Below are 23,053 nucleotides of genomic sequence, written 5' to 3' on the forward strand. Positions count from 1 at the left end.
ATATGTCACATATCCAGAATTGTGCTTAGAAATAAGCTCCAGGGGAAATGATGAGCACCAACTCACCATCAGCTAATCATCATCACTTAATTTTCAATAACAAATGCTCCTCGTGGGCAGTGCTGCTGTTTTATAAATGAGCATATTAATTAATATCTTAGGCTGTCAGTTTAATATACTATGAGGCATACATTAACAATATGTTGATGTTTTGTAACTCATGTCAAAAACAAAATTTGAAATGTTACTTGTTTAAGATTTGCATTTTCACTTGTTTTATATCCATACAATTTGAAATTATAAAGGTAACAGCAACAGCAATATTCAAAGTTATCCTTTTCTTTTATTTTCCATTATTTCCATTTTGCAATTGATTTTTTCCAGTTGGCTCCTTTTTTATGCAAACAGGAGACAAAATGCCCACGCTTTCGACAGGTACATTTTGTATTTATCAACTCGTACACAATTTCCATCAGCAATTCAATAAAACCTAATATTCACTACATGGCCTTTCTGAAAAAGGGACAGTTACTGGTGAGACTAGCATGACAGCAACAGGCGGAACTTCAACAGAAAACTTCAAGTAACAACCAACCAGGGGGTTGGAAACGATCTGATCGGCCTCAGACGAAGCTGAAAGAGCAATCAATTAAAAGCAAAGAAGGTGGGAACAGTGTTAAGAGTGGAACATGCCTCTGAACATAAGGCATCAACATGTAGAGCAGCTTCACAACCAGATAATGTTTCCAATGTCCCGGTTATAGTACAATAATCAATATTTGAAAATAAAAACTCTCCCATCGCAAACAGGCACCATGTGATATTAATGTTGTAACTAGCATGGAGCTGATATTACAGGTCTTTTCTGCATCTTTTAATGGAGGTCGTTAATTTCAAATATATTCACCGGCTGAAAAGTAGATGCCAGGAATAATGAGCTCTGAAATCTCTGACAGCGGAGATCTGCTCTCACATCGAACCACAACCAGCGTACAAGGAGACAACTTCCCTATCCAAACTGAGGATATGAGAAGCAGTCGTCTGTTAATGACACAGAATATACACATGTCCAGCATGAGTATTGTTTTTTTTTTGAGAGGAAACAAAAGGCAGAGTGACGTAAAGCAGCGGAGATTGACGGTTATTTTACTTACATCTTAATTAGTTCTTCACCTGTTCGACATAATTTGAGATCCAGCTATTGCACGATGACAAAAAGGTGGTTGTAAATAATATTAGTTTGCGTACTGTCGATCCATTTTGCTGCAACCCTTTTTTTTTTAGGCAACAAGATGAACTTCATGAGTGATTGGACAGAACATGATCATCTGAGAAATTTGAGACAAGATTCAAAAATAAAAAAGTTATTGTAACAAGATAATAAATCATCATCATCATCACACTTAGATAAAAAAAAATCTCAGTAACCACAGCTGCTGTCAGACTCTATACAAGGTGAACAACACACACAAACTTCCACCTTCGTTCAAATCGATCGCAGTATCAGTAACAGTATGTAATGGGGAAATTGTAAGACCACGGAACAGTGATTAAAGGGGCAGTAAGCGATTTTAATCCAATGTACTCTACGACTCTGGGGATTTGGCCTCGTGGTTAACGCGTCTGTCTACAACAAACAATCTTTTCTCCAAAAATCACTTACTGCCCCTTTAATAATGGCAGATTCAAACTTCAACAGAGTCCATTAATGTCGACTTTAAAACAAACAACAGCTGATCCCCCGTTGGTTCAAATGTGCACCTTCACCGTCCACAGGCCGAATTTGCGAACAGTGATTAGACGTTTTGTTCTGAGCGCACAGCTGCTCAAGTCCTCCGTGTTAGACTGTGGGACGTGATTGTGAAACCACCGTCGGAGGGGCGGAGTTCCAGCTCAGGAGAGTCTCAGCAGCTGCCGTCAGTACTGAAAGGAGATGACAGAGTTCACTTTGTACACGTGGTACGAGCGATTCCAGAAAACTCTGGTGAAGTAGTTTGTGTACGGCGAGTAGTTCATCTTTATTTCGTGGCAGAATCTCCCGTGCTTGGAGAAGGAGTATATCTCCCCTTTGTCGTAGACGACCTGAACGGAACAAGAGGACACAGAAGATTAAAGACAAAGACGTTGAACTCATCTCATGATCATACATTGCCAAATGAACTCACGTGTCCATTGGCGATGTCGAGCAGGTCTTTAATGCGACAGCCCTTATTAATACTGAGCTCGGTACAAATTGACTCCTCGATGATCACATAGTTCGTCTTCTGAGACGTCAGGATCTTGTAGATGTCCTCTGCCGATCTCATTGCGTACACCTGATAAGTCTACAAAAAGAAATAGATGTTAGTCAAAAGGAAAGAAGAAGGAGGGATCTGTCTTTTTGAAATTAATCTCATTCTCTTCACAGTCGCCACGAGTTTCTTGGCTGCGTTTCGGTCACTCACGTCTTCACTCCTCCTCAGCAGGTTGATGTCGGAATAAAGCGGCAGACTGGTCACAGCTGAGCCTGAACACAGCTTCACCGTTCCCAAGAGCTGAGGGCTTCCTGCGAACACCGCTGCCAAGGGAGCCTGCGACCTGTAACAAGACATTTGACGCAAACAGCTTAAAACCCGACAGATCTTTGCACATCTTTAAGAGAACATCTGAGCAAATGTGATGCCTCACCTGATCCAGTTCATCAGCTCCACGGTGTCTGGGTTGTAGTACTCCTGCAGATCGGACAACTCCGCCAAGACACGAGGGCAATACTGCGACGCAGAGAGGGGAGGGACGGACAGGAGATGAAATGTACGACTTGTTCGGTGTCTCACTGTTAAAAGATAAAAAAAAGACCTGAAAATCTCACCTCTCTCCATAAACTGAAACCAATGATGGTGGGAATTGCTGTGCTCAGGACCAGAGACTGCAGATTTAAAAAGAAAGGGGGAAAAAAGAACAATTAACAGCTGAAGAAAGTACGACAGTAATATTTCGAGGATAAAAAGAGCACAGAGTTTGTTCTCAGAGTGTCAGAGGCCGCTCACCAGCACCAGAGGGTGAATGGACTTCAGTCTGAGCCACTTGAACACAGTCATCCACAGGTCAGGAGAACACACGCCGAACGCTGTGAACATGCAGACGTACGGCGTCCACAGATACTTCATCCTGCGTGAAGACAGAGCACAGTGAACTACTAGACGTGCCACTTCTAAAAAGATCAAAACATGTTTGAAATCTGAATTCTTTCACTTTTACGCCAACGGACTTTATTACCCATCAAAGAGCAGAGTCAGGCCTCCAAAAAGCAATGTGTGGAAAACGTGATAGACGACTTCAGGCTGCTCTCCTATTCGTCCGTCTTCCAGTCGCAGGTTGGTTTTCATTGGCTGACCACTGAAAAGGGATGAAAAGTACTTCAGCGTTATCACTGTTGGGGAACGTTCTTTCCTGCTTGTTCATGTGTTTAAGAGGGAACGTTTCATATTAGTCTTATGGAGCCAGAAGCACATGTTTGCTATTTCCCCATTACAATGACAACAAGGCTACAGTCAAAGGCACAGCCATGATGAAACTTTAGTGAACGTTGTTCGTCAAGTATTATTTACACCAAATAGTAACTGTGACATCATCTGACCTGAGTCTTCTGTAAATGGTCTGCAGGGTGGACAGCAGGCAGACGGTGAGCACCAGGAAGTAGAAGGGAAGGACCGAGGCCTGCGTCAGCCGCAGAAATAGGTCCTGACTCGGTCTCTGCAGACTCTCTTGGCACAGGAGGAGGTTGGTGACAAAGTCACTGACATAATGGAATAAAAAAAAATATGTGGCTATTAGATTACATTATTAGATTAAAAACAGGGTATTGAATAAAATGGATACTGTTCAAAACCACAAATGATAAAAGACAATGCCACTGATCATTTTAAGTCCAAAGTTCAGCCTGTAACTTTGAATGACAATGTTGTGACTCACGTCGTTGTGTTGAGCCCAAATTTTACTTCAAGGAACTTCAGTATGAAGTCGCCTTCACTTGCAGGTAAAAGTTTCTGTAAATGGAAAAACATTGGTTACAATCCAAACCCTCGAAGGCTCCCATTGAATTCATCTTAACTTCTTCTTCTTCTTCTTCTTGTGACTTCACCTTGACCAAATAACTGAAGGTGATCCCTGTGGTAAAGACCAGGTGGAAATGTAGGAAGAGCTTCATCACTCTGGCCACGAGAGGACCCATCTTCATCTTTTGCTGATATAGAAAACGCAGGAAACATGAATTTCTTAATTAGATACATATACGAACTGAAATATGAAAGGTGCGTAACCGAAGAAGAGTCACACAACAAATGCCTGTAATTTTTTTGTTGTGTGTGGACTCTTGGCGCGAGAGGGGGAGGAGCAGCTAACTCTACCTGGAAGTACCTCGCGAGCACTGAGCCAATCAGGAGGCTGAGCAGCGGCGAGCTGAGCAGCGCCGGGTTCTGAAACTGGAACAAGTAGGCGAGGAACAAGGAGCTGAGGTACACTTTGTGGATGTCGGCCATCTGTGGGCGTCAGAGACAAAGGGGATGATGGAGAAAAAGAAAGACAGCGAGATAAGAGAAACAAACAAAAGATAGAAAACAAAAACGCTAAAAAACAAAAACGTCATTCACTCGCTTGTCCTGTGGTCCAAGATATACTTTAACATTTTTAGAATTACGCTAACCAATACCACCCCAGCAGAACCTCATAGTCATTACTCAAGATTGTTTAATTTTCATCAAAACTACAGCGTAAAATGTAGGGATGCACCAAAATTTAATTTGTTGGCTGCAACCGAAAATAATGAAAAACTGGAGACGTTTGAATTTATTACTTTTTTTTGGTTTTTCATTTATTTTCACCATTGCATCAATTAAAAAGCCTAAATGTGCTTTTTCCTTTTTTGTCTTGATTTTCTACAATTTATAAATATTCATATAACACTGAACTCTTTTTTTATATTCCAGCAGACATTCCAGACCAACAAGGCACAATATAACTTATAAATGAATGATAAATGAAAAGAAACAGATTTTACTTATTGATCTCTAAACTGAATGACTTGATAAAAAATTTCAGGACTGAGTTACCTTTCGCGATGGCACCAGGTCAAACGAGTCCAGCAGGAGGAGACAGAGGCCTTGGACGAAGAGCACGTAGTGGCTGTGTTCCCAGACCAGGAGGAAGGTGAAGGTGGTGGCACTCATGGTGAGATAGCAGAACATCTACAGGGAGATACAGTTTATCAGTGTGCGTGTGTTTCTGTGTGAAGATGCAGAGTTCTGGTTGTATTATTTAAAAAATAAAAAAGAAGTATTATAAGTATAATTATGAGGGGCTTACCTCGGTGGCAGAGCAGATGTTGTTACTCAGGAATCCGGTCAAAGCTGCCACCTGGCAGGAGAAGTAAGGCAGTGCCCAGTTGTCCCGCAGGGGGATGGCATGGTCCACCCTGGTTGTGTCTGGTCTGTGGGAAACACCAGCGAGAGAGAGAGTTGTACAGTGGACAAGTCACAGGGAAGCTGCAGGCAAAAGGGGGTGAAGACGAGAAACCTCGTACTCGAGTATGAGGAACAGCGCGACTCTTACCTGTTGATCACGTACCAGGCCACAGCCAACATGCCAGCCACCCAGGTGCCGCTCATCACCCAGCTGCACACAAACAGAGCAGTGACGCAGACCGCCTGGAGGCCGAACACCGCCCCGACGTAGAAGTAGATCGGCTCCACGAAATCCTGACGTCGCACGGACATTAGCATTGATAAACCCACATTAAAATGATTTCATAATAATTTATTTCATTCATTTCAGTGTAAACTAAAACAATTTTACAAAACAAACAATGAACAAAAAAAGGAGCAGGAAGAAGATAAATCTTATATCCCCTTCCCCTTTCATATGAATAACATAAATCCCTTTTCTTTTTTTTCAAATCAAAACTAAATCAGTTATACTTGTATACAAATTATACTAATCAATAGCAATCAGATCATCGAATTAGAACTTAATTATCAATCTAAATATTTGAGCAACATTTTAAATCATTGTCCAGAGAATTCCAGTTTCACTCCATATACAGAAATACACATCTGCTTTGATGTGGTGCGAGCACACGGACTTTTGAAATTGTAAAGTGTAGAAAATGAGCATAATATGTCACTTAATTCAGCAAGTTGATCAAACAATAAAAATGACTGACCTGGCTCCCTGTGACTCTGTACACGAAGCTTGTGATGAGCTCTGGATACAGAGACAGACGCTCCACTGCGTTGATGGTTTGACCTGAAACCGTCCTGTTATCTATGATCAGCTCATAAAAGCCTGGAGAACAAAAAGAAATGAAAAATACAAGAACAGAGTTGATTAGAAGAGAAGAGAGCGATGATTAGTTTGTGATAATTCTCTTTCCCTCGATGAGAAAGCATAAAGTACCTCTTTCAAAGGACGGGGCTGCCAGCATGTGCTTAAAGTAGTAATAATAGAGGCCACTTCCTGCTTGGAAGGTGATTTCACGCTCCAGCTCCTGAGACACATTTTAAATTTGATGAGATATGGCAAAATTGTAACGGAAGCAATCCTCGTTAACGAACTCAAAGTGAGTCAACCGACCTGTCTCGTTGAAAACCAGAAGGTCCTGTCGTGGTACGTGGACAGATACACGGCGTAGAGCACGCCGCAGCCGACTGCCGCCACACACCCGAAGAACACTTTGACCACGCGCTGCAGAAACGCCGCTGAGGGGCAGAAACACAACAGAGAGCATCACATACCACAGCAACATTTTGATAGGAAGTTGTAATGATGAAGTGTCTTCAGACACACGTTGACTGTTTTTCAAGAAGAGAAAAAAAACCTCTTTGTTTTATTATTTTACAAAAATTGTTAATAAATAGCAGCAATTTTTGATTTCGTGAAACTGACTCCGACAAATAAAGGTTTTAACTAGAGCCCAATTGATATATTGGTTGGCCAATGCTGACATTTATAGCTGCATTTACAACTTCTTCACAAACCCTAAATTTTGTAATTTAGACAATACTTGTGCATCATAATGTACAGTAGGGCTGCACCTAACCATTATTTCATAATGATTATTTCAATAATCTATTAGTCAATAAAATGTCATAAAATGGTGAAAAATGTTACTGTCACAGAGGAGCAAAGAAACCAGAAAATATACACATTTATGAAGCTGGAATTTTGACTTTTTTCATAAAAACTACTTGAAAATATTTCAAAAATAGTTGACGATGCATTTAGTAGTCGATTACTAATCGATTAACTATTGAAGCTCTAATGTACAGTATGGAAACCAATATAGAGTAAAACAACTGTATCTTCCCTGCAGGGATACTTGCATGTCTGTGTTGAATTCAGGAAATCTACGCATCTTAAGTGTCTTAAAAATGATTATTTTTGACTCAACAGAAATATCCCCATATCTTTAGTAGCAGGAGTTATAGTTGACTGACATCGATATTGCTTTATGAAGGTGACATTTGGTGGTGGTGGTGGTGATAAAAGATGTACTGACTGACAATGTTGAAAAATAAAAACTTACAAGTAGCAGAACTCTTGGGTCTTCTCACAGATGCTCCTGGTTCACCGTCCTCCTGTTTTCGGCGACCACCATCATCATCATCATCATCTTCACCATCACCTTTCTGCTGCGGGTCATCATCATCATCACCTGCTGCACCGCTGGACACACTCGCATCTGCTGACAGACAACCTGGGCTGTGTGACAGTATCAGGACACACACACACACACACACACACACACACAAACTCTCTCTCTCTCTCTCACACTCACTCACTCTCTCTCACACACTCACTCACTCTCTCTCACACACACACTCTCTCTCTCTCACACTGGATGTGTGTACACACGAAGCTAACCGGTGTTAGCAACAAGCTAAGTTAGCTTAAACTTACCTTCAGTCTCAAGCTCTGGCTCTCCTCCTCCTCCTCCAGCTCCTCCTCCTCCTCCAGCTCCTGGCCCCTCTCCTCGCCCCTCTCCTCCTCCTCCTCCTTCACCTCCAGCTCCTCGCCCCTCTCCTCCTCCTCCTTCACCTCCAGCTCCTCGCCCCTCTCCTCCTCCTCCTTCACCTCCAGCTCCTCGCCCCTCTCCTCCTCCTCCTCCTCCTCCTCCTCCTCCTCCAGCTCCTCGCCCCTCTCCTCCTCCTCCTCCTCCTCCAGCTCCTCGCCCCTCTCCTCCTCCTCCTCCTCCTCCAGCTCCTCGCCCCTCTCCTCCTCCTCCTTCACCTCCAGCTCCTCGCCCCTCTCCTCCTCCTCCTCCTCCAGCTCCTCGCCCCTCTCCTCCTCCTCCTCCTCCTCCAGCTCCTCGCCCCTCTCCTCCTCCTCCTTCACCTTCACCTCCAGCTCCTCGCCCCTCTCCTCCTCCTCCTCCTCCTCCAGCTCCTCGCCCCTCTCCTCCTCCTCCTTCACCTCCAGCTCCTCGCCCCTCTCCTCCTCCTCCTTCACCTCCAGCTCCTCGCCCCTCTCCTCCTCCTCCTCCAGCTCCTCGCCCCTCTCCTCCTCCTCCTCCTCCTCCAGCTCCTCGCCCCTCTCCTCCTCCTCCTCCAGCTCCTCGCCCCTCTCCTCCTCCTCCTTCACCTCCAGCTCCTCGCCCCTCTCCTCCTCCTCCTTCACCTCCAGCTCCTCGCCCCTCTCCTCCTCCTCCTCCTCCAGCTCCTCGCCCCTCTCCTCCTCCTCCTCCTCCTTCACCTCCAGCTCCTCGCCCCTCTCCTCCTCCTCCTCCAGCTCCTCGCCCCTCTCCTCCTCCTCCTCCTCCTCCAGCTCCTCGCCCCTCTCCTCCTCCTTCACCTCCAGCTCCTCGCCCCTCTCCTCCTCCTCCTCCTCCTTCACCTCCAGCTCCTCGCCCCTCTCCTCCTCCTCCTCCAGCTCCTCGCCCCTCTCCTCCTCCTCCTCCTCCTCCAGCTCCTCGCCCCTCTCCTCCTCCTTCACCTCCAGCTCCTCGCCCCTCTCCTCCTCCTCCTCCTCCTCCAGCTCCTCCTCCTCCTCCAGTCTCCGCTTTGCGACATTTGAACTCAGCCATGACGAGATTGAACTAATCCTTAGAGCAGCTGTGTGATGTGCAGTAGCCCGGAGGCAGCAGCATGCTAGCTAACAAGCTAACAAGCAGCTGTCTAACTAAACCCACATCCAACACTCCGACGGGGCAGGCGAGGCGATGACGGGCCGGGCGGAAGCTTCTTTTCTCCGGGATGCACTTTCTCTCACACGACGCTAAATAATCAACATTGGTGTGTAGAGTGTGCTGCAGGAGGAGGGAGGGAACTGGATGTTGCAGCTGGGCTGTGACGGCTGTGACCGGAAGAAGTTGTCTGTGGCACCGCGGTGAAATTACTCTAGTTCCGCTCCGCATCCAGCGGCGCTTCCTCCCAGTTACACCCGGTGTAGAGGCGCCAGGGAGCGGGTAGCTCACCTCCGAGCTCCCGCCCTCGAACACTTAGGGACCATCAACAAATTTCCGTTTAAATAACATTTAAAAAAAAAATTATTACGACATAATATGAACATATAAATTTATGGGAAGATGATAACTGCCTTTTTTACAATAGCTTCCATGTCATGTAACTGAATGTCCCCAAACCCATACCGAATTGAAGCACTATCATGTACACATAGGACATATTTGTTTTTCTTGGATTTTACTGAGTCTTTTTATTTTATATGAATATTTTCATTGAAAAATCAGCATTTCTTCCTTAAGGTTCCATGTCGCTGAAAAGAAGCGACGACCAAACTTCATTACGAATACTTGTGATTTAAGATAAACTTTAAAAAAAAACCTGTGAAAGTTTCAGTTTTGGATCCAAAGTAGAATTTCAATTTTTTTTTTAAGAGAAAATGTATTTTTATAAAACCAAAAAAAAGGCAGAAGTGGACTGTTGCTGTTGCAACATTGTAAATCCCTGCGAGACAAATAATGTAATGAGATGATTGACCGCACAATGCTACAGGAACTAAGTTGACATGAACAGATGAGGAAAAATATTTTTTGTCTGTGTGCTGGCAAGAAAACTGAAACAGAGACTTGACTCATCTGATAAACGGTTTTAATTAACTACAACAGATTTTTTTTTTTCACTGCCGCATGCCGAGTGTGCACTTAAGTGTGAAAGCAGAAATGTACCTTACATCAAACGAGTGTCAAATAATTTTCTTAGAAAAATTAAAATCAGAGGAAACAGCTAATGTGAAAACAACAGGCACGAATAGTAAAACAACATTAAAACACTGTGCATTTAATCTTTCAGGAAACCGGCAAATGCTGGTCCCAAACCCCCAAAAATCTGGAGTAAAAACACTTAATTTAACATGTATATAATCATATTTATATATAAAAAACATACAGTAACTTCATACTGTAGAACATTTATGGTTGATGGGTTTTTTTTAGGTGATATTTATGCTTATTCTTCTTCTTCTGATGATGATTTCTCTGAAGCCTCTGATTCTTTCTTCGTGGGCTCTTCAGCCACCACTTTTTCTGCTTTGGAGAATGAAAATAATGTTGCTTTAAAAAATGTTTTTTCTGATTTTATTGCAGCATCAATAATCACTTACATCATGTGATCGCTGTACCTGTTGTGGATTTGTTAAGGCTCCCCGTTGGCCCGGCGTCGTCTTCACCGTCACACCTCTCCAGGATTATTCTCAGGATTTTGGTCAACTGTGGGTGTTTGGCTGCTTCGGTTGAGAGTTCGTCGTCAGAACTGTTACTTGACAAACCTGGAAGAAAACATATGAATTAAACAAAGATGTAATGCAAATTCTTCAGAACACAACACAAACAAAAAAATAGTTTTTCTAAGAAACTGTTTTTCCGGGACACCTTAAACTCGCATCAAGAGTATTTCAATTTGTGGAGTGACGTTGTGGATGTAGAAATACATTAAAAAAAAAATCACATAAGTTAATATGTACACAACTTTGTTTGTCTCAAGAATGGGACGCTCCCTGATGTTGTTGTTGTATCATAGTTTGTTTGTCCAAAAGCACAGAGGTAAATGTGTGTCAATTCTTGTCACCTTCGCCTGACGCAAGCCTCTTCCTCGGCTTTTCGGGAGCTGTGTTCTTCTTTTTCAGAGTCGAAGCCTTTGTTTTGGTTTGTTTGTCTTTGTGGTTCTTTTTCACGAGGCGAATCAAGGGCTCGTCGTCTGTGCTTTCGTCCGTCAGTCCTGCCAAACGACAGTCACAGCAGAAATGATTTAATAATGTTTACATACAATGTATGACTAGCAAAGCATCCTTTTTTTTGTCTAGTCATAAATACTACTACTGTACCTCGTCTCTTATTCGACGCATCGCCTTGTGCTTCGGTTGTCTTCTTTGTGTTTTTCTTCACTGGCTTCTTTTTATTGGCAACGAGGTTCACCAAGGGCTCATCGTCATCATCATCATCATCATCATCAACATCATCATCATCATCATCATCAGAGCTGCAGTCTGAAGATGAAGAGGTTTTTTTTATTAAAAAAAAAAAGAAAAAAAAATGTATTCTGGTCAGTCTAATAAAAGTGCTGCGTACCTTTCAGTGATTTGTCAGCAAGTTTCGTTTTTGTCTTCTTGTTGTTCGCTGAAGTCCTTCGCTCGTCAGAAGCCTTTGTCTTAATCGTTGCCAGTGGTTCATCGTCGGAGCTGTCGCTGGACGACTCTGCATATTTCACTGGGACAAAATAAAACTTCTTTTTAATTCAGATGCTCTGAAAAAAAAATTTGAATAAAGCATTTTAGACATCTTCAGACTTCCACATTGTAACACCCACCCGCGATCCTCGCCGCATTCCTTTTGGATTTCACAAGTGGGCTCGCTTTTCTGACAGATTTGGTCTGACGTTTTGATCGAAGTTTCTTCGCCATTTCACTCAGAGGCTCGTCGTCCACGCTGTCATCGTCAGCTGGTGAATCTGTGTAATGACGTGAAATCAAGTGTCAAGTGTCCGTTACAGAGAACAACAGTTTTCTATTGACGCTGCAGTTTCACGTAGAGAAAACTACCTCACCTTTCTTCCTTGTATTGACACGTTTTTTTGGAGGCGCTGAGAACTGCTTCTTTGACACTTTGGCGATCTTTATCAGAGGCTCATCGTCGGAGCTGTCGTCTGTGTTCAAACATTCAAAACAGTTACATAGAGCAAAAAGAAATGTAAAAACTACAAATCTGAAAAATTGAATTAGTGGTGACGTGGGGATGTAACCACCTGTGCTGTTGTTGTTCTTGTTCTTGTTGTTATTGGGGCAATTAGATCTGGAAGAAGAGTTTTCTTTTTTCTCCGGTTTCTTAGCAGATTTCAGGGAGGTTTTCATCTTTATCAGCGGCTCGTCGTCGGACGAGTGATCAGACGCTACAACAGAAACATACAAACCTAACTTTCAAAAGGCCACAAAATGTCAAGTTGATTACTTGTCATAAGGAATTGTTAGCGATGGAGAATTCAAGAGGTGATAACTTTGTGGTTTCACTCAACAAGCCCCTGAATCTGAAAACAAAGCCAATTGAAAAAAATATCAAAGTAAATGTCCTGTAGTCAGAGAAAAAAGTGAAACAGATAAGAGGCTGGCCTGATCCAAAGCAGACCACATAATCAATCATCAACTACTTCATTAAACACAAGCTGAAGCTTTTCGAAGCGGCCTCTCACAGACCCCCTGACCTGAACATAGAAAATTTTTGTGTGTAGGAAGACGGCTGAAAATAAATCAAGAACATAAAAGACCCTTAGCTGCTACAAAAAGGTGTTTGCAAGCTGTCAAGTAACAACTTTGCAGGTTTTCCCAAACTTTTAAAGGTCAACATAATTTTTTTTTAAGTTAATGAAATAAAAACGTAACATTAACTTTTCAAGAAAGACTCATTCTTAATGTTTGCTGGAGGCCGGGGATGTATTTAGAGTACTTCTTGTTCTTCGTATGTTGATGCAGTTGCACGTAGAGAAAACGATCTCACCTTTTTTCTTTGTATCAATGGATCTTTTCGGAGGCTTCTTCGCAGCTTTAGCGATGTTAACCAGAGGCTCATCGTCTGAGCTGCCGCCTGTGTTTAAATCTGAAAACGGTGAGTAGCACAAAAAAAAATGAAGCTCTTCACTTCAAACACACAAACTGATAATAGCCGCAATACAGTTAAATAAGTAAGTAAGTGAGATGTGATCACCTGCATTCTTCTTCGTGCCATTAGATCTGGATGATGCGTTTTCTTTTTTCCCTGGTTTCTTGGCGGGCGCTGACTTTGTTTTCTTCTTGACAAGCGGCTCGTCGTCGTCGGAGGAGGAGGAGTGCCCAGAGGCTACAACAGGAGAACATATAAACATTCACATGCAAGTTGAAAAAATGTGTTCCTTATGTTTGGCTCAGCTGTTTCTCCTCACTTTGTCGCCTTGACAGGAGTTTTGAAAGAGGTACAAAGTCATCGGAGCTGGAGCTGCCGTTTCCTGATCAGTCAGAGATACAATGTGAAGTATGTTAATAAATACATGTCAAGTTGGCGCTGGTGAAATGTAGAGCTGCTACAGTTTATCGATTATTCGATTAATAGTCGACTACTAAGTTAAACGCCAAATATGTTTATAAACGATTAATCGGTTCAAGTAGTTTTTATGAAGAAAATGAAAATTCTATGATTTTAGCTTCTTCAATGTGAATGTGACAGTAAAGTAAATATCTTTGGTGTGTGGACAAAACAAAACATCATCTTGGGGGTTTGGAAAAAGATCAATTTTAGGACATTTCAAGGACGAGACAACAAATTGCAATAATCAACAGATTAATCGATACTGAAAATGATTGTTAGTGGCAGCCCTAATTATGACCCTTTTCTAATGACGGTGAGAGAGTATAAACCTGTGATATCTCATTCCACAAACACTCACACGTCCTGTAGCGAACACTGGAAAGTGCTGCTCTCGTGATTAATGAGTAAAATAAATTAGATAAAAGTGGAATAAACTGAAAATTGAGATACATGTGGAGCACATTAATGTTAGCATGCTCTTACTTACTGGCACTAATTCATGTAGATTCTTTATATTTATATTCCTCATTCTTTTATATTTTCACATTTGGATTTCTTGTATATTTTGTAAAGTGTGTTGTGTGGCTGATACCTGCTGCTGTCACGGGGCCTGTCACGATAACGACGACATTCGTTGCACGATGTATCGTCTCAGAAATGATTGCGATAAACAATATTATCGTCATTTGATACTGACTCATGTGAGCTTGGTCGCTGCGTTGCTGCTGAGAGAAGTGTTCCATCAAAGTTGAGACAAAACAAGCAATTTAAAGACTTGGTGCCTTTAAAAAAATAATACAAGGAAATCCATATTTGCTGACATTTTATAGAAGACACCAGTAATTTATTAATCACACGGCGAGAACAGATGAGCGGACAGAAGCAGTGAGACTTTGCTGGACTGTTGTTGACATTCACTCTTACGTCAACAAACACGCACAAAGACACAATTGCTGTTATCTAGGTCAATTAAAAATTGATTGAGTTCATATTCATGTGGATAATGTGATCATCGTGGCAGGCGCAGCTGTAACACCGGAACTGGCCAGTTTGGGATCAACACACTACATGCGTCCATCTGATGTGCATTCACGAATCTACTTTCCACCGTTTGTAACTGATACTACAGGTGTGGTTTGTATTCAATCACCCACTTTGCACCTAAACTCTGCTAAAAACTCGTATTCACCTTTCACATGTACTCGTTTTCGATCAGTGACAAACTCCCAATTATCACTGATGTATTTAACTTAGCTTAGCTACAACGCAGAGCAGCGGAGGAACGTCCGCCTCCTTTAGCCAAAATATATATATATCTTTTATTCAAACATTACCTGGAGAGTCGTGGACCGCGGAGCTCAGCAGGTCGTCCGTGCTGACATCCATTTTCTTCTTTTCTTTTTGTTGTCGATCAGTTGAAGCTGTCGACGCTCTTCATCCAAAAGGCGCCAAACGATCCTGCTGTTGTTAGCTTCTTCTGGGTAAATGTTAGCTAACTTCGCGCTTTACCCGCTGGCTTGTCTGTTTGTTGTCAAACCTGCGTATGCGGTCACGGTGCCTCAGAGACTCATTGCGACAAGTTTAAAAGAGAAAGAAAAGAAAAACCAGTTTCTCCAGTTGCTGCAGTTAATACGGTCCCAGTTCACGTTTGGTTTGTTTACTTCCGTGTCGTTCGGTTGGGAGGAAGTCGCTCGGGCGAGTGTTGATGACGCCTCGCAGCGTCATTGGTTCAAAATTGAAGGAGGGAAATCCACCTAGCAACTGATCTTAAACAGAAACATAAACGAACCCCCAGTTTTTTACAACAGCTAAAACATTTCATAAACTATGAATATATACAAAAGTATGCATAATTTGTACTTAAGTACAGTACTTTAGGGAATTTACATTATTACATTCCACCACTGAATAATTATGAATTCCTTGTGAAACATTAAAGTGTGATATATAAAGTTGAAATACTCAAGTAAAAATCACAGAACTGTACCTAGGCACAGAAAGTTAAGCCCATTATAGTTTGCATCTTTTAGGGAGACATAATTCCCTATCCTTAAATATGATAATTCTAATCTGATTAACCGAAAATAATCCACATGTTCATCCACAAGTCAAAGCGATCAGCAGCTGATATAGTGGCAGTTGATAGCTCAGTTTATTACACACACACACACACACACATACACACACACATATATAAGATAAATACTCGAGCACTGTGATGTCAAACAGACAGGACATGATCATTTAGATATGACTCCACATGTAAAGCATAATAATTAGTCAACATTGATCAAAGAAAAGAGAGGACGTTGCTTCCAAACCACAAGAACTAAGGAGGAATAAAGAAGACTTTCTTTGTGTTTCTCCTTTGGTTTGTTGTGTAGCTTCTTTTTTTTTCTTTTTTTTACCATGATCTTCAAAAATTGTCCAATCACATTATTTTCTTGTGTCATTAGTTGCTAGGTGATGGTGGTGGTGTAATCCTGATCCTGATCACATCCCTGAGAGAGTAAGGGGGACGATCCGGTGTCTTCTGATCATTCTCAGCCACAACAATTCAACTTGTGTTTTCTTTTTTTAAATCAAATAGTTGCTCTAAATCAAAAGTGCTATCGCAGAAGGGCTAATAGTACATAACTTACCCTACACCATCTGTACCAACATCACATGCAATACAATGCAAATTCATCAAAGCTGTATAAAACATTGGTATGGAACTCTCAAAAGATACTTTCAAATATCATCTCTTAAAACTTGATCCCTAGAGATTGAATATTATTGTTTGTATTCATGATTAGACAACTGAGAGTTAACCAATGTTTCATGCGGCCTAATCTCAAAACCCCCCCCCCCAAACATTCCCATCCATTTCATCACAGAAGTGCTAAGAACATCCATCATCTAACTCAAAGATCAACATCATCCTGTTTTCCAGCACAGGGGAAGAGGCCGGAGCAACACAGGGACAAACCGTTCTTCCTTCAAACACCATTATGTTTTTGTTTTGTTTTTTTGCATCTTGTCGGCAAACTAAAACCGGCTGGTGTGTGATATAAATTAAACTCACTTTGAAACTGTAGTGTGTTCAATATGTGGAACCAGGTCCAGGAGAAGCTCCACTTTCTGACAGTGACTCACAGCATCTTTTTAAATCAGACACATCACAGTGTGGTGGAACTTCATGAGTAACTGAGTTGATGAACGGTCTGTGTCTCAGTGTGACCCGTGTGTCCATGCTGGTGTTTTTTGTTTTTTTTGAGCACTCTGGTACCGACAGTTTTACATGGCAGCCATCTTGCTGGCCTCTCGGACCCCACTGAGGTAGGCTCCTGTCACAGTCTGAGGGAAGTGTCTGTTGGTGGCCTGGTGACAAAGAGCAGCAACAAAAAAACAAGAGGCATCAGACAGGCATCATTAGAACAGTGGAAAAAAATTGTAACCTTTTTTGTGAGAAACTCAAGCAGTACATCATCAACAGTGTTGTCAAACCCGAACAATTCCACTTTATCCAAACAGAAAATTCAATCACACTTCTTTAAAATGAGAAAAGTTGTGTTACCTCTCCAGCGAAGAACACTTTGCCCTGTACGTCTTCGGCGAGGATGTCGTAGGCCTCTCCGCTGCCCCCCGTCTTCACAAAGCTGTAAGACATCTGGGACCACACGTCCTTGCTCCAATGTGTGACGAAGAAATGCAGTGGCTCTGGGACGTCCTATCAAGGATGACAAGAGGAAAATAAGAATATAGATGTATATAGTTCTGTCAAGCTGCATTGTTGCACTCATCAGCTAATTTAATTAAAGTGTCAGCAACATCTCATACGTGTCAGTGAGCGTGAGACTGGTCTCTGCATAATGCGACATTACCTGTTCCTTGAAGAGTTCGCGAAGAACCTTCATGCACTCGTCGGCCACCTCCTTGTCGTCCATGTCCTGGACAGCAGGTACGGCGTCACCAGAGATGACTGACATGAGGACGGCCTGCTTCCCCTGAAAGTACATGGCGTAAGTAGTAGTTACTAAGTGTAACTTTAAAAGTGTTTTATATGTGCCGGTGTCTTGCTAAGATGCTGTTTGCACGCAAATCTCCTCCTATTCAATATAATCATCACACATAAATATGATAAATATAATGTTTCTAGTCTTACGGCAGGGAATAATTTTGTTTGTGTCTCAGTCTCGTGAGTGAAAGGGAGAGATTTACCAACCTGTGGATCCATGTCATAGAAAACACTGAACATGCCTCTCTTGTCCGGACCTGGTGGGATGTGACCAAAGTAGTCGGCCCCTTGGATTTTGTTGTCCCAGAATCTGTACGGGAACTGGAGAGCAATCTGCAGAGCGAAATACAGATGTTTTTTTAATATTTACCTTTCGACAGAGCAGCAGGGAAACTTGCAGGAATATATTTAGCAAAATGTTTTTTTCTATACCTTTTCTATGATACCAGCTCCCAGACTGTGGATTGCTTTCAGTTTCCTTTCAGGAAGTGGAGGGTTGAACTGAATCAAGTTCTTCTGTAGTAAAGTCAAGGGGACTGTAACGAGAACCTAAAATAGGAAAGGACGTTAAAATAAAATTAAATACATAAGAATAAAAAAGATTGAACATTCTTTAAATGGTTAAAATCTAGGATAAAAAAATCTCAGGTTTTTTTACCTTCTGTGCCGTCAACTGGGACCCGTTGGAGGAGGTAACTCTGACGACGTCACCTGAGTAATCAATGGCCTGAACCTAAAATTACAATTTTTTTTAACAAAATGTACATACATCTTTTCACAGTGATATTCATTAGTGTAGGTAAAGGAAAAGTAAAAGCGTGGAATTTAATAAAAATTAAATTTGGGAAACAAACCGGACACTTTGTGCGGACGTCGAGGCCTTCGGCCAATTTGTGTAGCAGAACAGAGAAGCCCTTGGTGAGTAAAGTGTGGTCTCCTGAGAATTGGGCAAAGAACTCGTTGTGGTCCCAGGATCTTGCCGATACCTTCACACAGACGAGCAAACAAATGAAACAAAACTGATGTATTTTCCAGTAAAAAAAACCTCACATTTCAAAAACAACACGGAGGAACACAAATCTAATTTCCTGCCTGAACTTCCTGTCCATCAAAACATGTATAAATCTGGTGACTTTCTGTGTTTATACCGTTTATACCAACAGGATTGACTCGGCAGACAAAATATTAAAGTTGAAGAGTTTTCCGGACCTGGTCTAACGTGCTTCCACAGGCGTACTCCAGGTTGCTGAGATGAAACTGAAGCACTTTCTCCTCCAACTCACTAAACTGGATCCCAGACTCCTGCAGAAAGTTCTTCTTCACCTCCTGGACTTTTTCTGCGGGAATAATAAAATGAACACAAATACATGACAAATTTCTCTACACCCTGACCTAATTTCCTGACTTACATATAACAATTAAGTTAATTTCCACCGACATAGTTTTTCTATTATAGTAAAACACTCATGATGTGTTTGGTGTTAGCGGTTCAGCACCTCCCAGTGGCGTGTCCTGGTTCTGCGACTTGTCTTTCCTCCACTCGGACACCACGTCCAGGATGGCGTTGAAGTGGAAGTCCATGCGCTTGTCAATGGCCGGATCAGTGACCTGTCCTCCCTCCTGAAAGAGGTCACACCGCTCGCCCAGCTTGTGCATCTTCACGCCCATCTGCAATAGAAGAGTGAAAGAAAAGGAGCATACATTTTAGATCCCACTTAAAAAGGCAATCTACAACAAATATTAGAAATAAAAAATATATATAGCCAAATATTGTGGCGCCATAGATTCTTACCTGTTCACACATCAGGGCGACAGGGTTATTCACACAGCCGTTGACAATTTGAGCCCCTCGACCTACAGTGACGCCCAAAGAGGGATCATCCCACACTCGACCTCCAATTCTCTCCCTCGCCTCAAGCACCACCACCTGTGAATCAATGGAAATGAAGAGTGTAACTTTGTAACCAGGAAAAATATATATGAAATATATGGCCAGGGAAAGACCTAAGCTACGTGAAGTATTAGTGAGTAGTCGTGAGTAACCTGAGTGCCAAAGTTTTGCAGCTGCCGCGCAGCAGCGAGGCCTGAAGCTCCAGCACCGATGACGATGACGTTCTTCTGTAAGATTAGAGAAAATGTTGGAGCACAATATATAGATATGTGATGTTAAGTCACGACCCAGTGAAGATGATGAGAACACTCACGGAGTGATGTCTTTCTGGGAGGAGAGGCTGTTTGACCGCCAGCACACCTGTGTTGATCAGACCCTTCCGGGTCATGAAGTTGAGCACCCGGTCCATCTCCTGCACGCATCGCACACGCACCAACCCCCGGGCGATGATGTGCTGGGCACATTTCTGAGAGGTCAGCATCTCCTTCAGAAAGAAAGTGGAGACTTAAACCACCGTTCACACAGTGATTCTTTTCAAGGTAGAAACACAATACGAAAGAAATGTTGTTCCCGCTTCAAAAGGTCGCTGTTGGCAGGTGTTGTACCTTGCAGTTCTTGTGCCAGGAAGCCAGAATGAGGTTCCGCAGAGCTAAATACATGGTGGGATCGCGGGAAAACTCTGGAAACTCGTAAAGCTCATCCAGCTCCATCATATCGGGCCGCACACACAGAGCCTTGCCACACTCATTAGGTTGGTAGAAGGGTTGGAAATACGGACACAGACCTGGAACTGAGGAATACAAATTATGATTACTGAATAACGTTCCTGCGGTTTTGGATTTGTCTGCATTTCTCCCGTCCTCACAGACTTACTATTTGGCTGCACGGCTCTGCAGTGGTCTGCCCTCAGCTCAGTCAGAGACACGTTGCTGGCGGAGCCCGACGGACTCATGCCCACGCAATCGGGGTAGTAGGCGGCGAGGAAAGGGCCAGCGGGACTTTCTTTGAAGAGCGGCGGCAGAATCAGCATGGAATGCCACCAGCTGTCGCTCACCTCGGCTACTCTCTGTGAGAGATGAGAGCTTGGGGTTAGAGAGGATGCAAATCAGTGCATTATTATTTTAGGATCCCACCTCACAACACTTTGTGTGCAATTTGTAAACATAACTCCCTGACACATTAAGAGATGTGCCAGCCTCACACACTACGACTCAGGGGTTTTGGCCTTGTGGTTGGTGCGTTCTCCGAGGCTGCGAGGTTTGAGCCCCAACTTCTTCTTTCTCCAAAATCGCTTACTGCCCCTTTAATGTTGTGACCCCAAAACAGACCATAGCAGACTTCACCAGCTTACCAAGTCCTCTGGTTGGGAGCAGTGGTCCGGTCCCTCACTCTGTAGACAAACAAACAAGATTATTTTTTTTTTTCAATAAATAAAAATGCTGCTCATACTTCCTTTTCTGGTTTACCTTGATGTTGTTGAACTTCATTCCACACCGATATGTCGCTGCAAGGGAAGCGGTGAGCTGGATCTCCTTGGTCAGCTGACGCCACTTCCTACAGTCCGGTTTGGTGCATTGAACCTGAAAGAAATATGTATTTAAGGTATGGAGAACTTAGAACGGCCACAATTAGCAGGAACCAGGAAAAGTTTGCAGGCACGTACCCAGTACGGCAGTTGCTGATCGGCCATGAAAGCTTTAAGACTGGGCTCACTCTTCCCATTACTAGTCCACACCTTCTTCCACGACGCAAACGTCTCATAGCCATCTTTGTGACTGACGTGGGAAAAAAGAAATCACAACAGTGTATATATGGTAATTTATCTCTATTACAAAAAAAGTAAGCATGCTCTTAAACTTAGGAGTTGTTAAACACTAAAATATCTGCCGTATACTCTTGAAGCAGCAAATAAATATGTTTCCAAAGATGTGGTACAGTATTGTGTTGAGGTCACGTGTCCAGTGGCTCTGTCGACATTACCTCCTGTAGTAGTGATCGAAGCACTCGTTGCAGAAGTGTTCGCCACACGACAGGTGATACCATCGAGACGTGTATCCGTTTTTAGCGCACCTGAGAGGAAGAGTCAGAAGAACGATCATCTGTCAATCGATCAGTCGGTCAGCTAAGCACTTATTTCTGATACACTGAGACACCCACTTACCTTTCAGAGGCACTCGCAAAGCAGACAGGGTACGTGGCCGAGCATCCAGCCTTCTCACACTTCCTGTACTTCTTCTCCGACTGATCGTCTTCCTCCTCCGTGTCGGTGGCTTTTCTTTTGCTCTAAGACGAGAGCGCCGAGGGCGTGAATACCAAGCTCAACTCAGCTCATCTTTATTTATATAGACACTTAAATTAAGACCAGACAACAGTAAATACAGTTTCAGTTGTGTCAATATAGAAATACAGGGTGTGTATCAGCGTATAGGATGTCGGCTGACATGCTTAAAGATGCTGTACGTCTGCGGGAATTCACAAATGAGCTTCCCCTTCATACAGGTTTATTTTTCAACTATAAAATGTCATAGACACGCCAGAGATATTCAGTTCACTGTCACAGCGCAGCAAAGAAACCAGAAAATATTCATATTTCAGAAGCTGAAATCAGAGAATTTTGACCCCCCCCCAATAAAAATGACTTGAAGCGATTAATCGATTATCAACATAGTTGGAGATTAACGAAGTAATCTATTACTAATGGATAAATCGATTACCTGCTGCAGCTCTAGAACACACACAATGTTAACAGGATTGCGTATAGAAACCCCACAGACAGATGAAGTATTGACAGTTTATATGGAATCACACCTTTTATGAAATAATAATAAAAGTGGATATTGACATTTCTTAACTCTCACATACTCTAAAGTCCAGTATGAGTCAGGTTCCATAATAAATTGGTATCAAGTATAAAACCCATAAACCATTGGAGGTTTGAAGAAAAGACAAACGGTTAGCACGCGCGTGCTCGGCTCTGCTCACCTGTCCAGGTGGAGGGTTGTTGGCGCGCTTCACCCGGACGTTGCTCTGCCGCCCGGAGGTGCGCAGGGTCGCGCTGTCGCCCGGTGCCTCCCCGGAGCTCCGCTTCTTGGCTCGCCGAGCCCCAGAGGCACTCCCACAGTAATCTGCACATACAACGCCAAAAAAATATATACGTATGTGTATAACTGCACTTTACCACACAGTTGCAGCTCCGCTCCAACGACGAGGCCCGGTTTTTCCCAAAACAAACCGACCACATGTGGAGGATGTGGACACAATCGACGCCATTAATTACAGGTCAACTAACTAATGTGAACTGAGGACGTGGACGGGAGGAGAGGAGAGGAGAAGAGGCGACGCGCGTCATCGAACCCCTTTAAACCAAACAACCAGTGTCCACCTGTCACGTTTAGCATGTAGCATTCACAGCAGCGCGTTATGTAAAAAAACAAAAACAACAACTAACCTGCGTCCGACAGCATGGCCGCGCGCGGTGACACGTCACAACCCGCGGGGTTTATTCGCGTTCATGTGAGTTTCTGAGGCGCTTTATTTTTATGTTTGTAATTGTTGAATCCCTTTTATTGTTGTAGGGTGACAGAGAAGGGGGTGGTGGTGGTTGACGCGCTACTGTTGTTGTTAG

General features: G+C 43.0%; 4 protein-coding genes across 9 annotated transcripts; all 4 read right to left on the minus strand.

Moving 5' to 3' along the window:
* Positions 1 to 323: 323 nt before the first annotated feature.
* LOC118291740 (probable C-mannosyltransferase DPY19L4) lies at positions 324 to 8,032 on the minus strand (the record flags this gene model as incomplete). Its single annotated transcript, XM_047330150.1, has 19 exons — positions 324 to 2,082; positions 2,166 to 2,324; positions 2,445 to 2,577; positions 2,668 to 2,750; positions 2,849 to 2,905; positions 3,027 to 3,147; positions 3,256 to 3,375; positions 3,617 to 3,775; positions 3,952 to 4,025; positions 4,121 to 4,222; positions 4,386 to 4,517; positions 5,088 to 5,222; positions 5,341 to 5,464; positions 5,587 to 5,732; positions 6,197 to 6,318; positions 6,430 to 6,520; positions 6,607 to 6,731; positions 7,559 to 7,729; positions 7,933 to 8,032. Coding segments are annotated over 19 exons (2,319 nt in total), but the record flags the coding sequence as incomplete, so codon positions are not given.
* Positions 8,033 to 8,151: 119 nt separating this feature from the next.
* LOC124849805 (cilia- and flagella-associated protein 251-like) lies at positions 8,152 to 9,638 on the minus strand (the record flags this gene model as incomplete). The annotated part of the gene is made up of 3 exons (XM_047330409.1): positions 9,620 to 9,638; positions 8,965 to 9,119; positions 8,152 to 8,850 (listed from the first exon to the last, which is right to left on the minus strand). Coding segments are annotated over exons 1-3 (873 nt in total), but the record flags the coding sequence as incomplete, so codon positions are not given.
* Positions 9,639 to 10,062: 424 nt separating this feature from the next.
* Positions 10,063 to 15,232, minus strand: LOC118292321 (nucleolar protein dao-5). Of its 6 annotated transcripts, none has more exons than XM_035621192.2 (13): positions 14,872 to 15,232; positions 14,130 to 14,259; positions 13,395 to 13,457; positions 13,181 to 13,312; positions 12,974 to 13,072; positions 12,228 to 12,371; positions 12,030 to 12,128; positions 11,793 to 11,933; positions 11,555 to 11,692; positions 11,311 to 11,472; positions 11,055 to 11,204; positions 10,609 to 10,755; positions 10,063 to 10,513 (listed from the first exon to the last, which is right to left on the minus strand). In XM_035621192.2, exons 2-13 carry the CDS (start codon positions 14,236 to 14,238, stop codon positions 10,437 to 10,439), a joined length of 1,461 nt encoding a protein of 486 aa, XP_035477085.2. In that variant the 5' UTR covers positions 14,239 to 14,259; positions 14,872 to 15,232; the 3' UTR covers positions 10,063 to 10,436. The 6 variants fall into 6 exon arrangements, with proteins under 6 accessions (XP_035477085.2, XP_035477083.2, XP_035477084.2 ...); XM_035621190.2 differs by having other exon boundaries at positions 10,063 to 10,516; XM_035621191.2 differs by having other exon boundaries at positions 10,063 to 10,516; positions 14,130 to 14,262.
* Positions 15,233 to 15,639: 407 nt separating this feature from the next.
* Positions 15,640 to 23,046, minus strand: LOC118291839 (lysine-specific histone demethylase 1B). Its single transcript, XM_035620278.2, has 21 exons — positions 22,877 to 23,046; positions 22,411 to 22,553; positions 21,590 to 21,711; positions 21,409 to 21,498; positions 21,092 to 21,203; positions 20,895 to 21,008; positions 20,780 to 20,818; positions 20,302 to 20,494; positions 20,034 to 20,218; positions 19,742 to 19,912; positions 19,581 to 19,655; positions 19,330 to 19,464; positions 19,034 to 19,205; positions 18,747 to 18,874; positions 18,392 to 18,523; positions 18,196 to 18,270; positions 17,970 to 18,086; positions 17,745 to 17,870; positions 17,404 to 17,526; positions 17,097 to 17,249; positions 15,640 to 16,900 (listed from the first exon to the last, which is right to left on the minus strand). The coding sequence occupies exons 1-21, from the start codon at positions 22,890 to 22,892 to the stop codon at positions 16,817 to 16,819; spliced, it is 2,505 nt and encodes an 834-aa protein (XP_035476171.1). The 5' UTR covers positions 22,893 to 23,046; the 3' UTR covers positions 15,640 to 16,816.
* Between the last annotated feature and the right edge of the window lie 7 nt (positions 23,047 to 23,053).

Source organism: Scophthalmus maximus, chromosome 22, assembly GCF_022379125.1.
Source record: "Scophthalmus maximus strain ysfricsl-2021 chromosome 22, ASM2237912v1, whole genome shotgun sequence".
NCBI lineage: Eukaryota > Metazoa > Chordata > Actinopteri > Pleuronectiformes > Scophthalmidae > Scophthalmus > Scophthalmus maximus.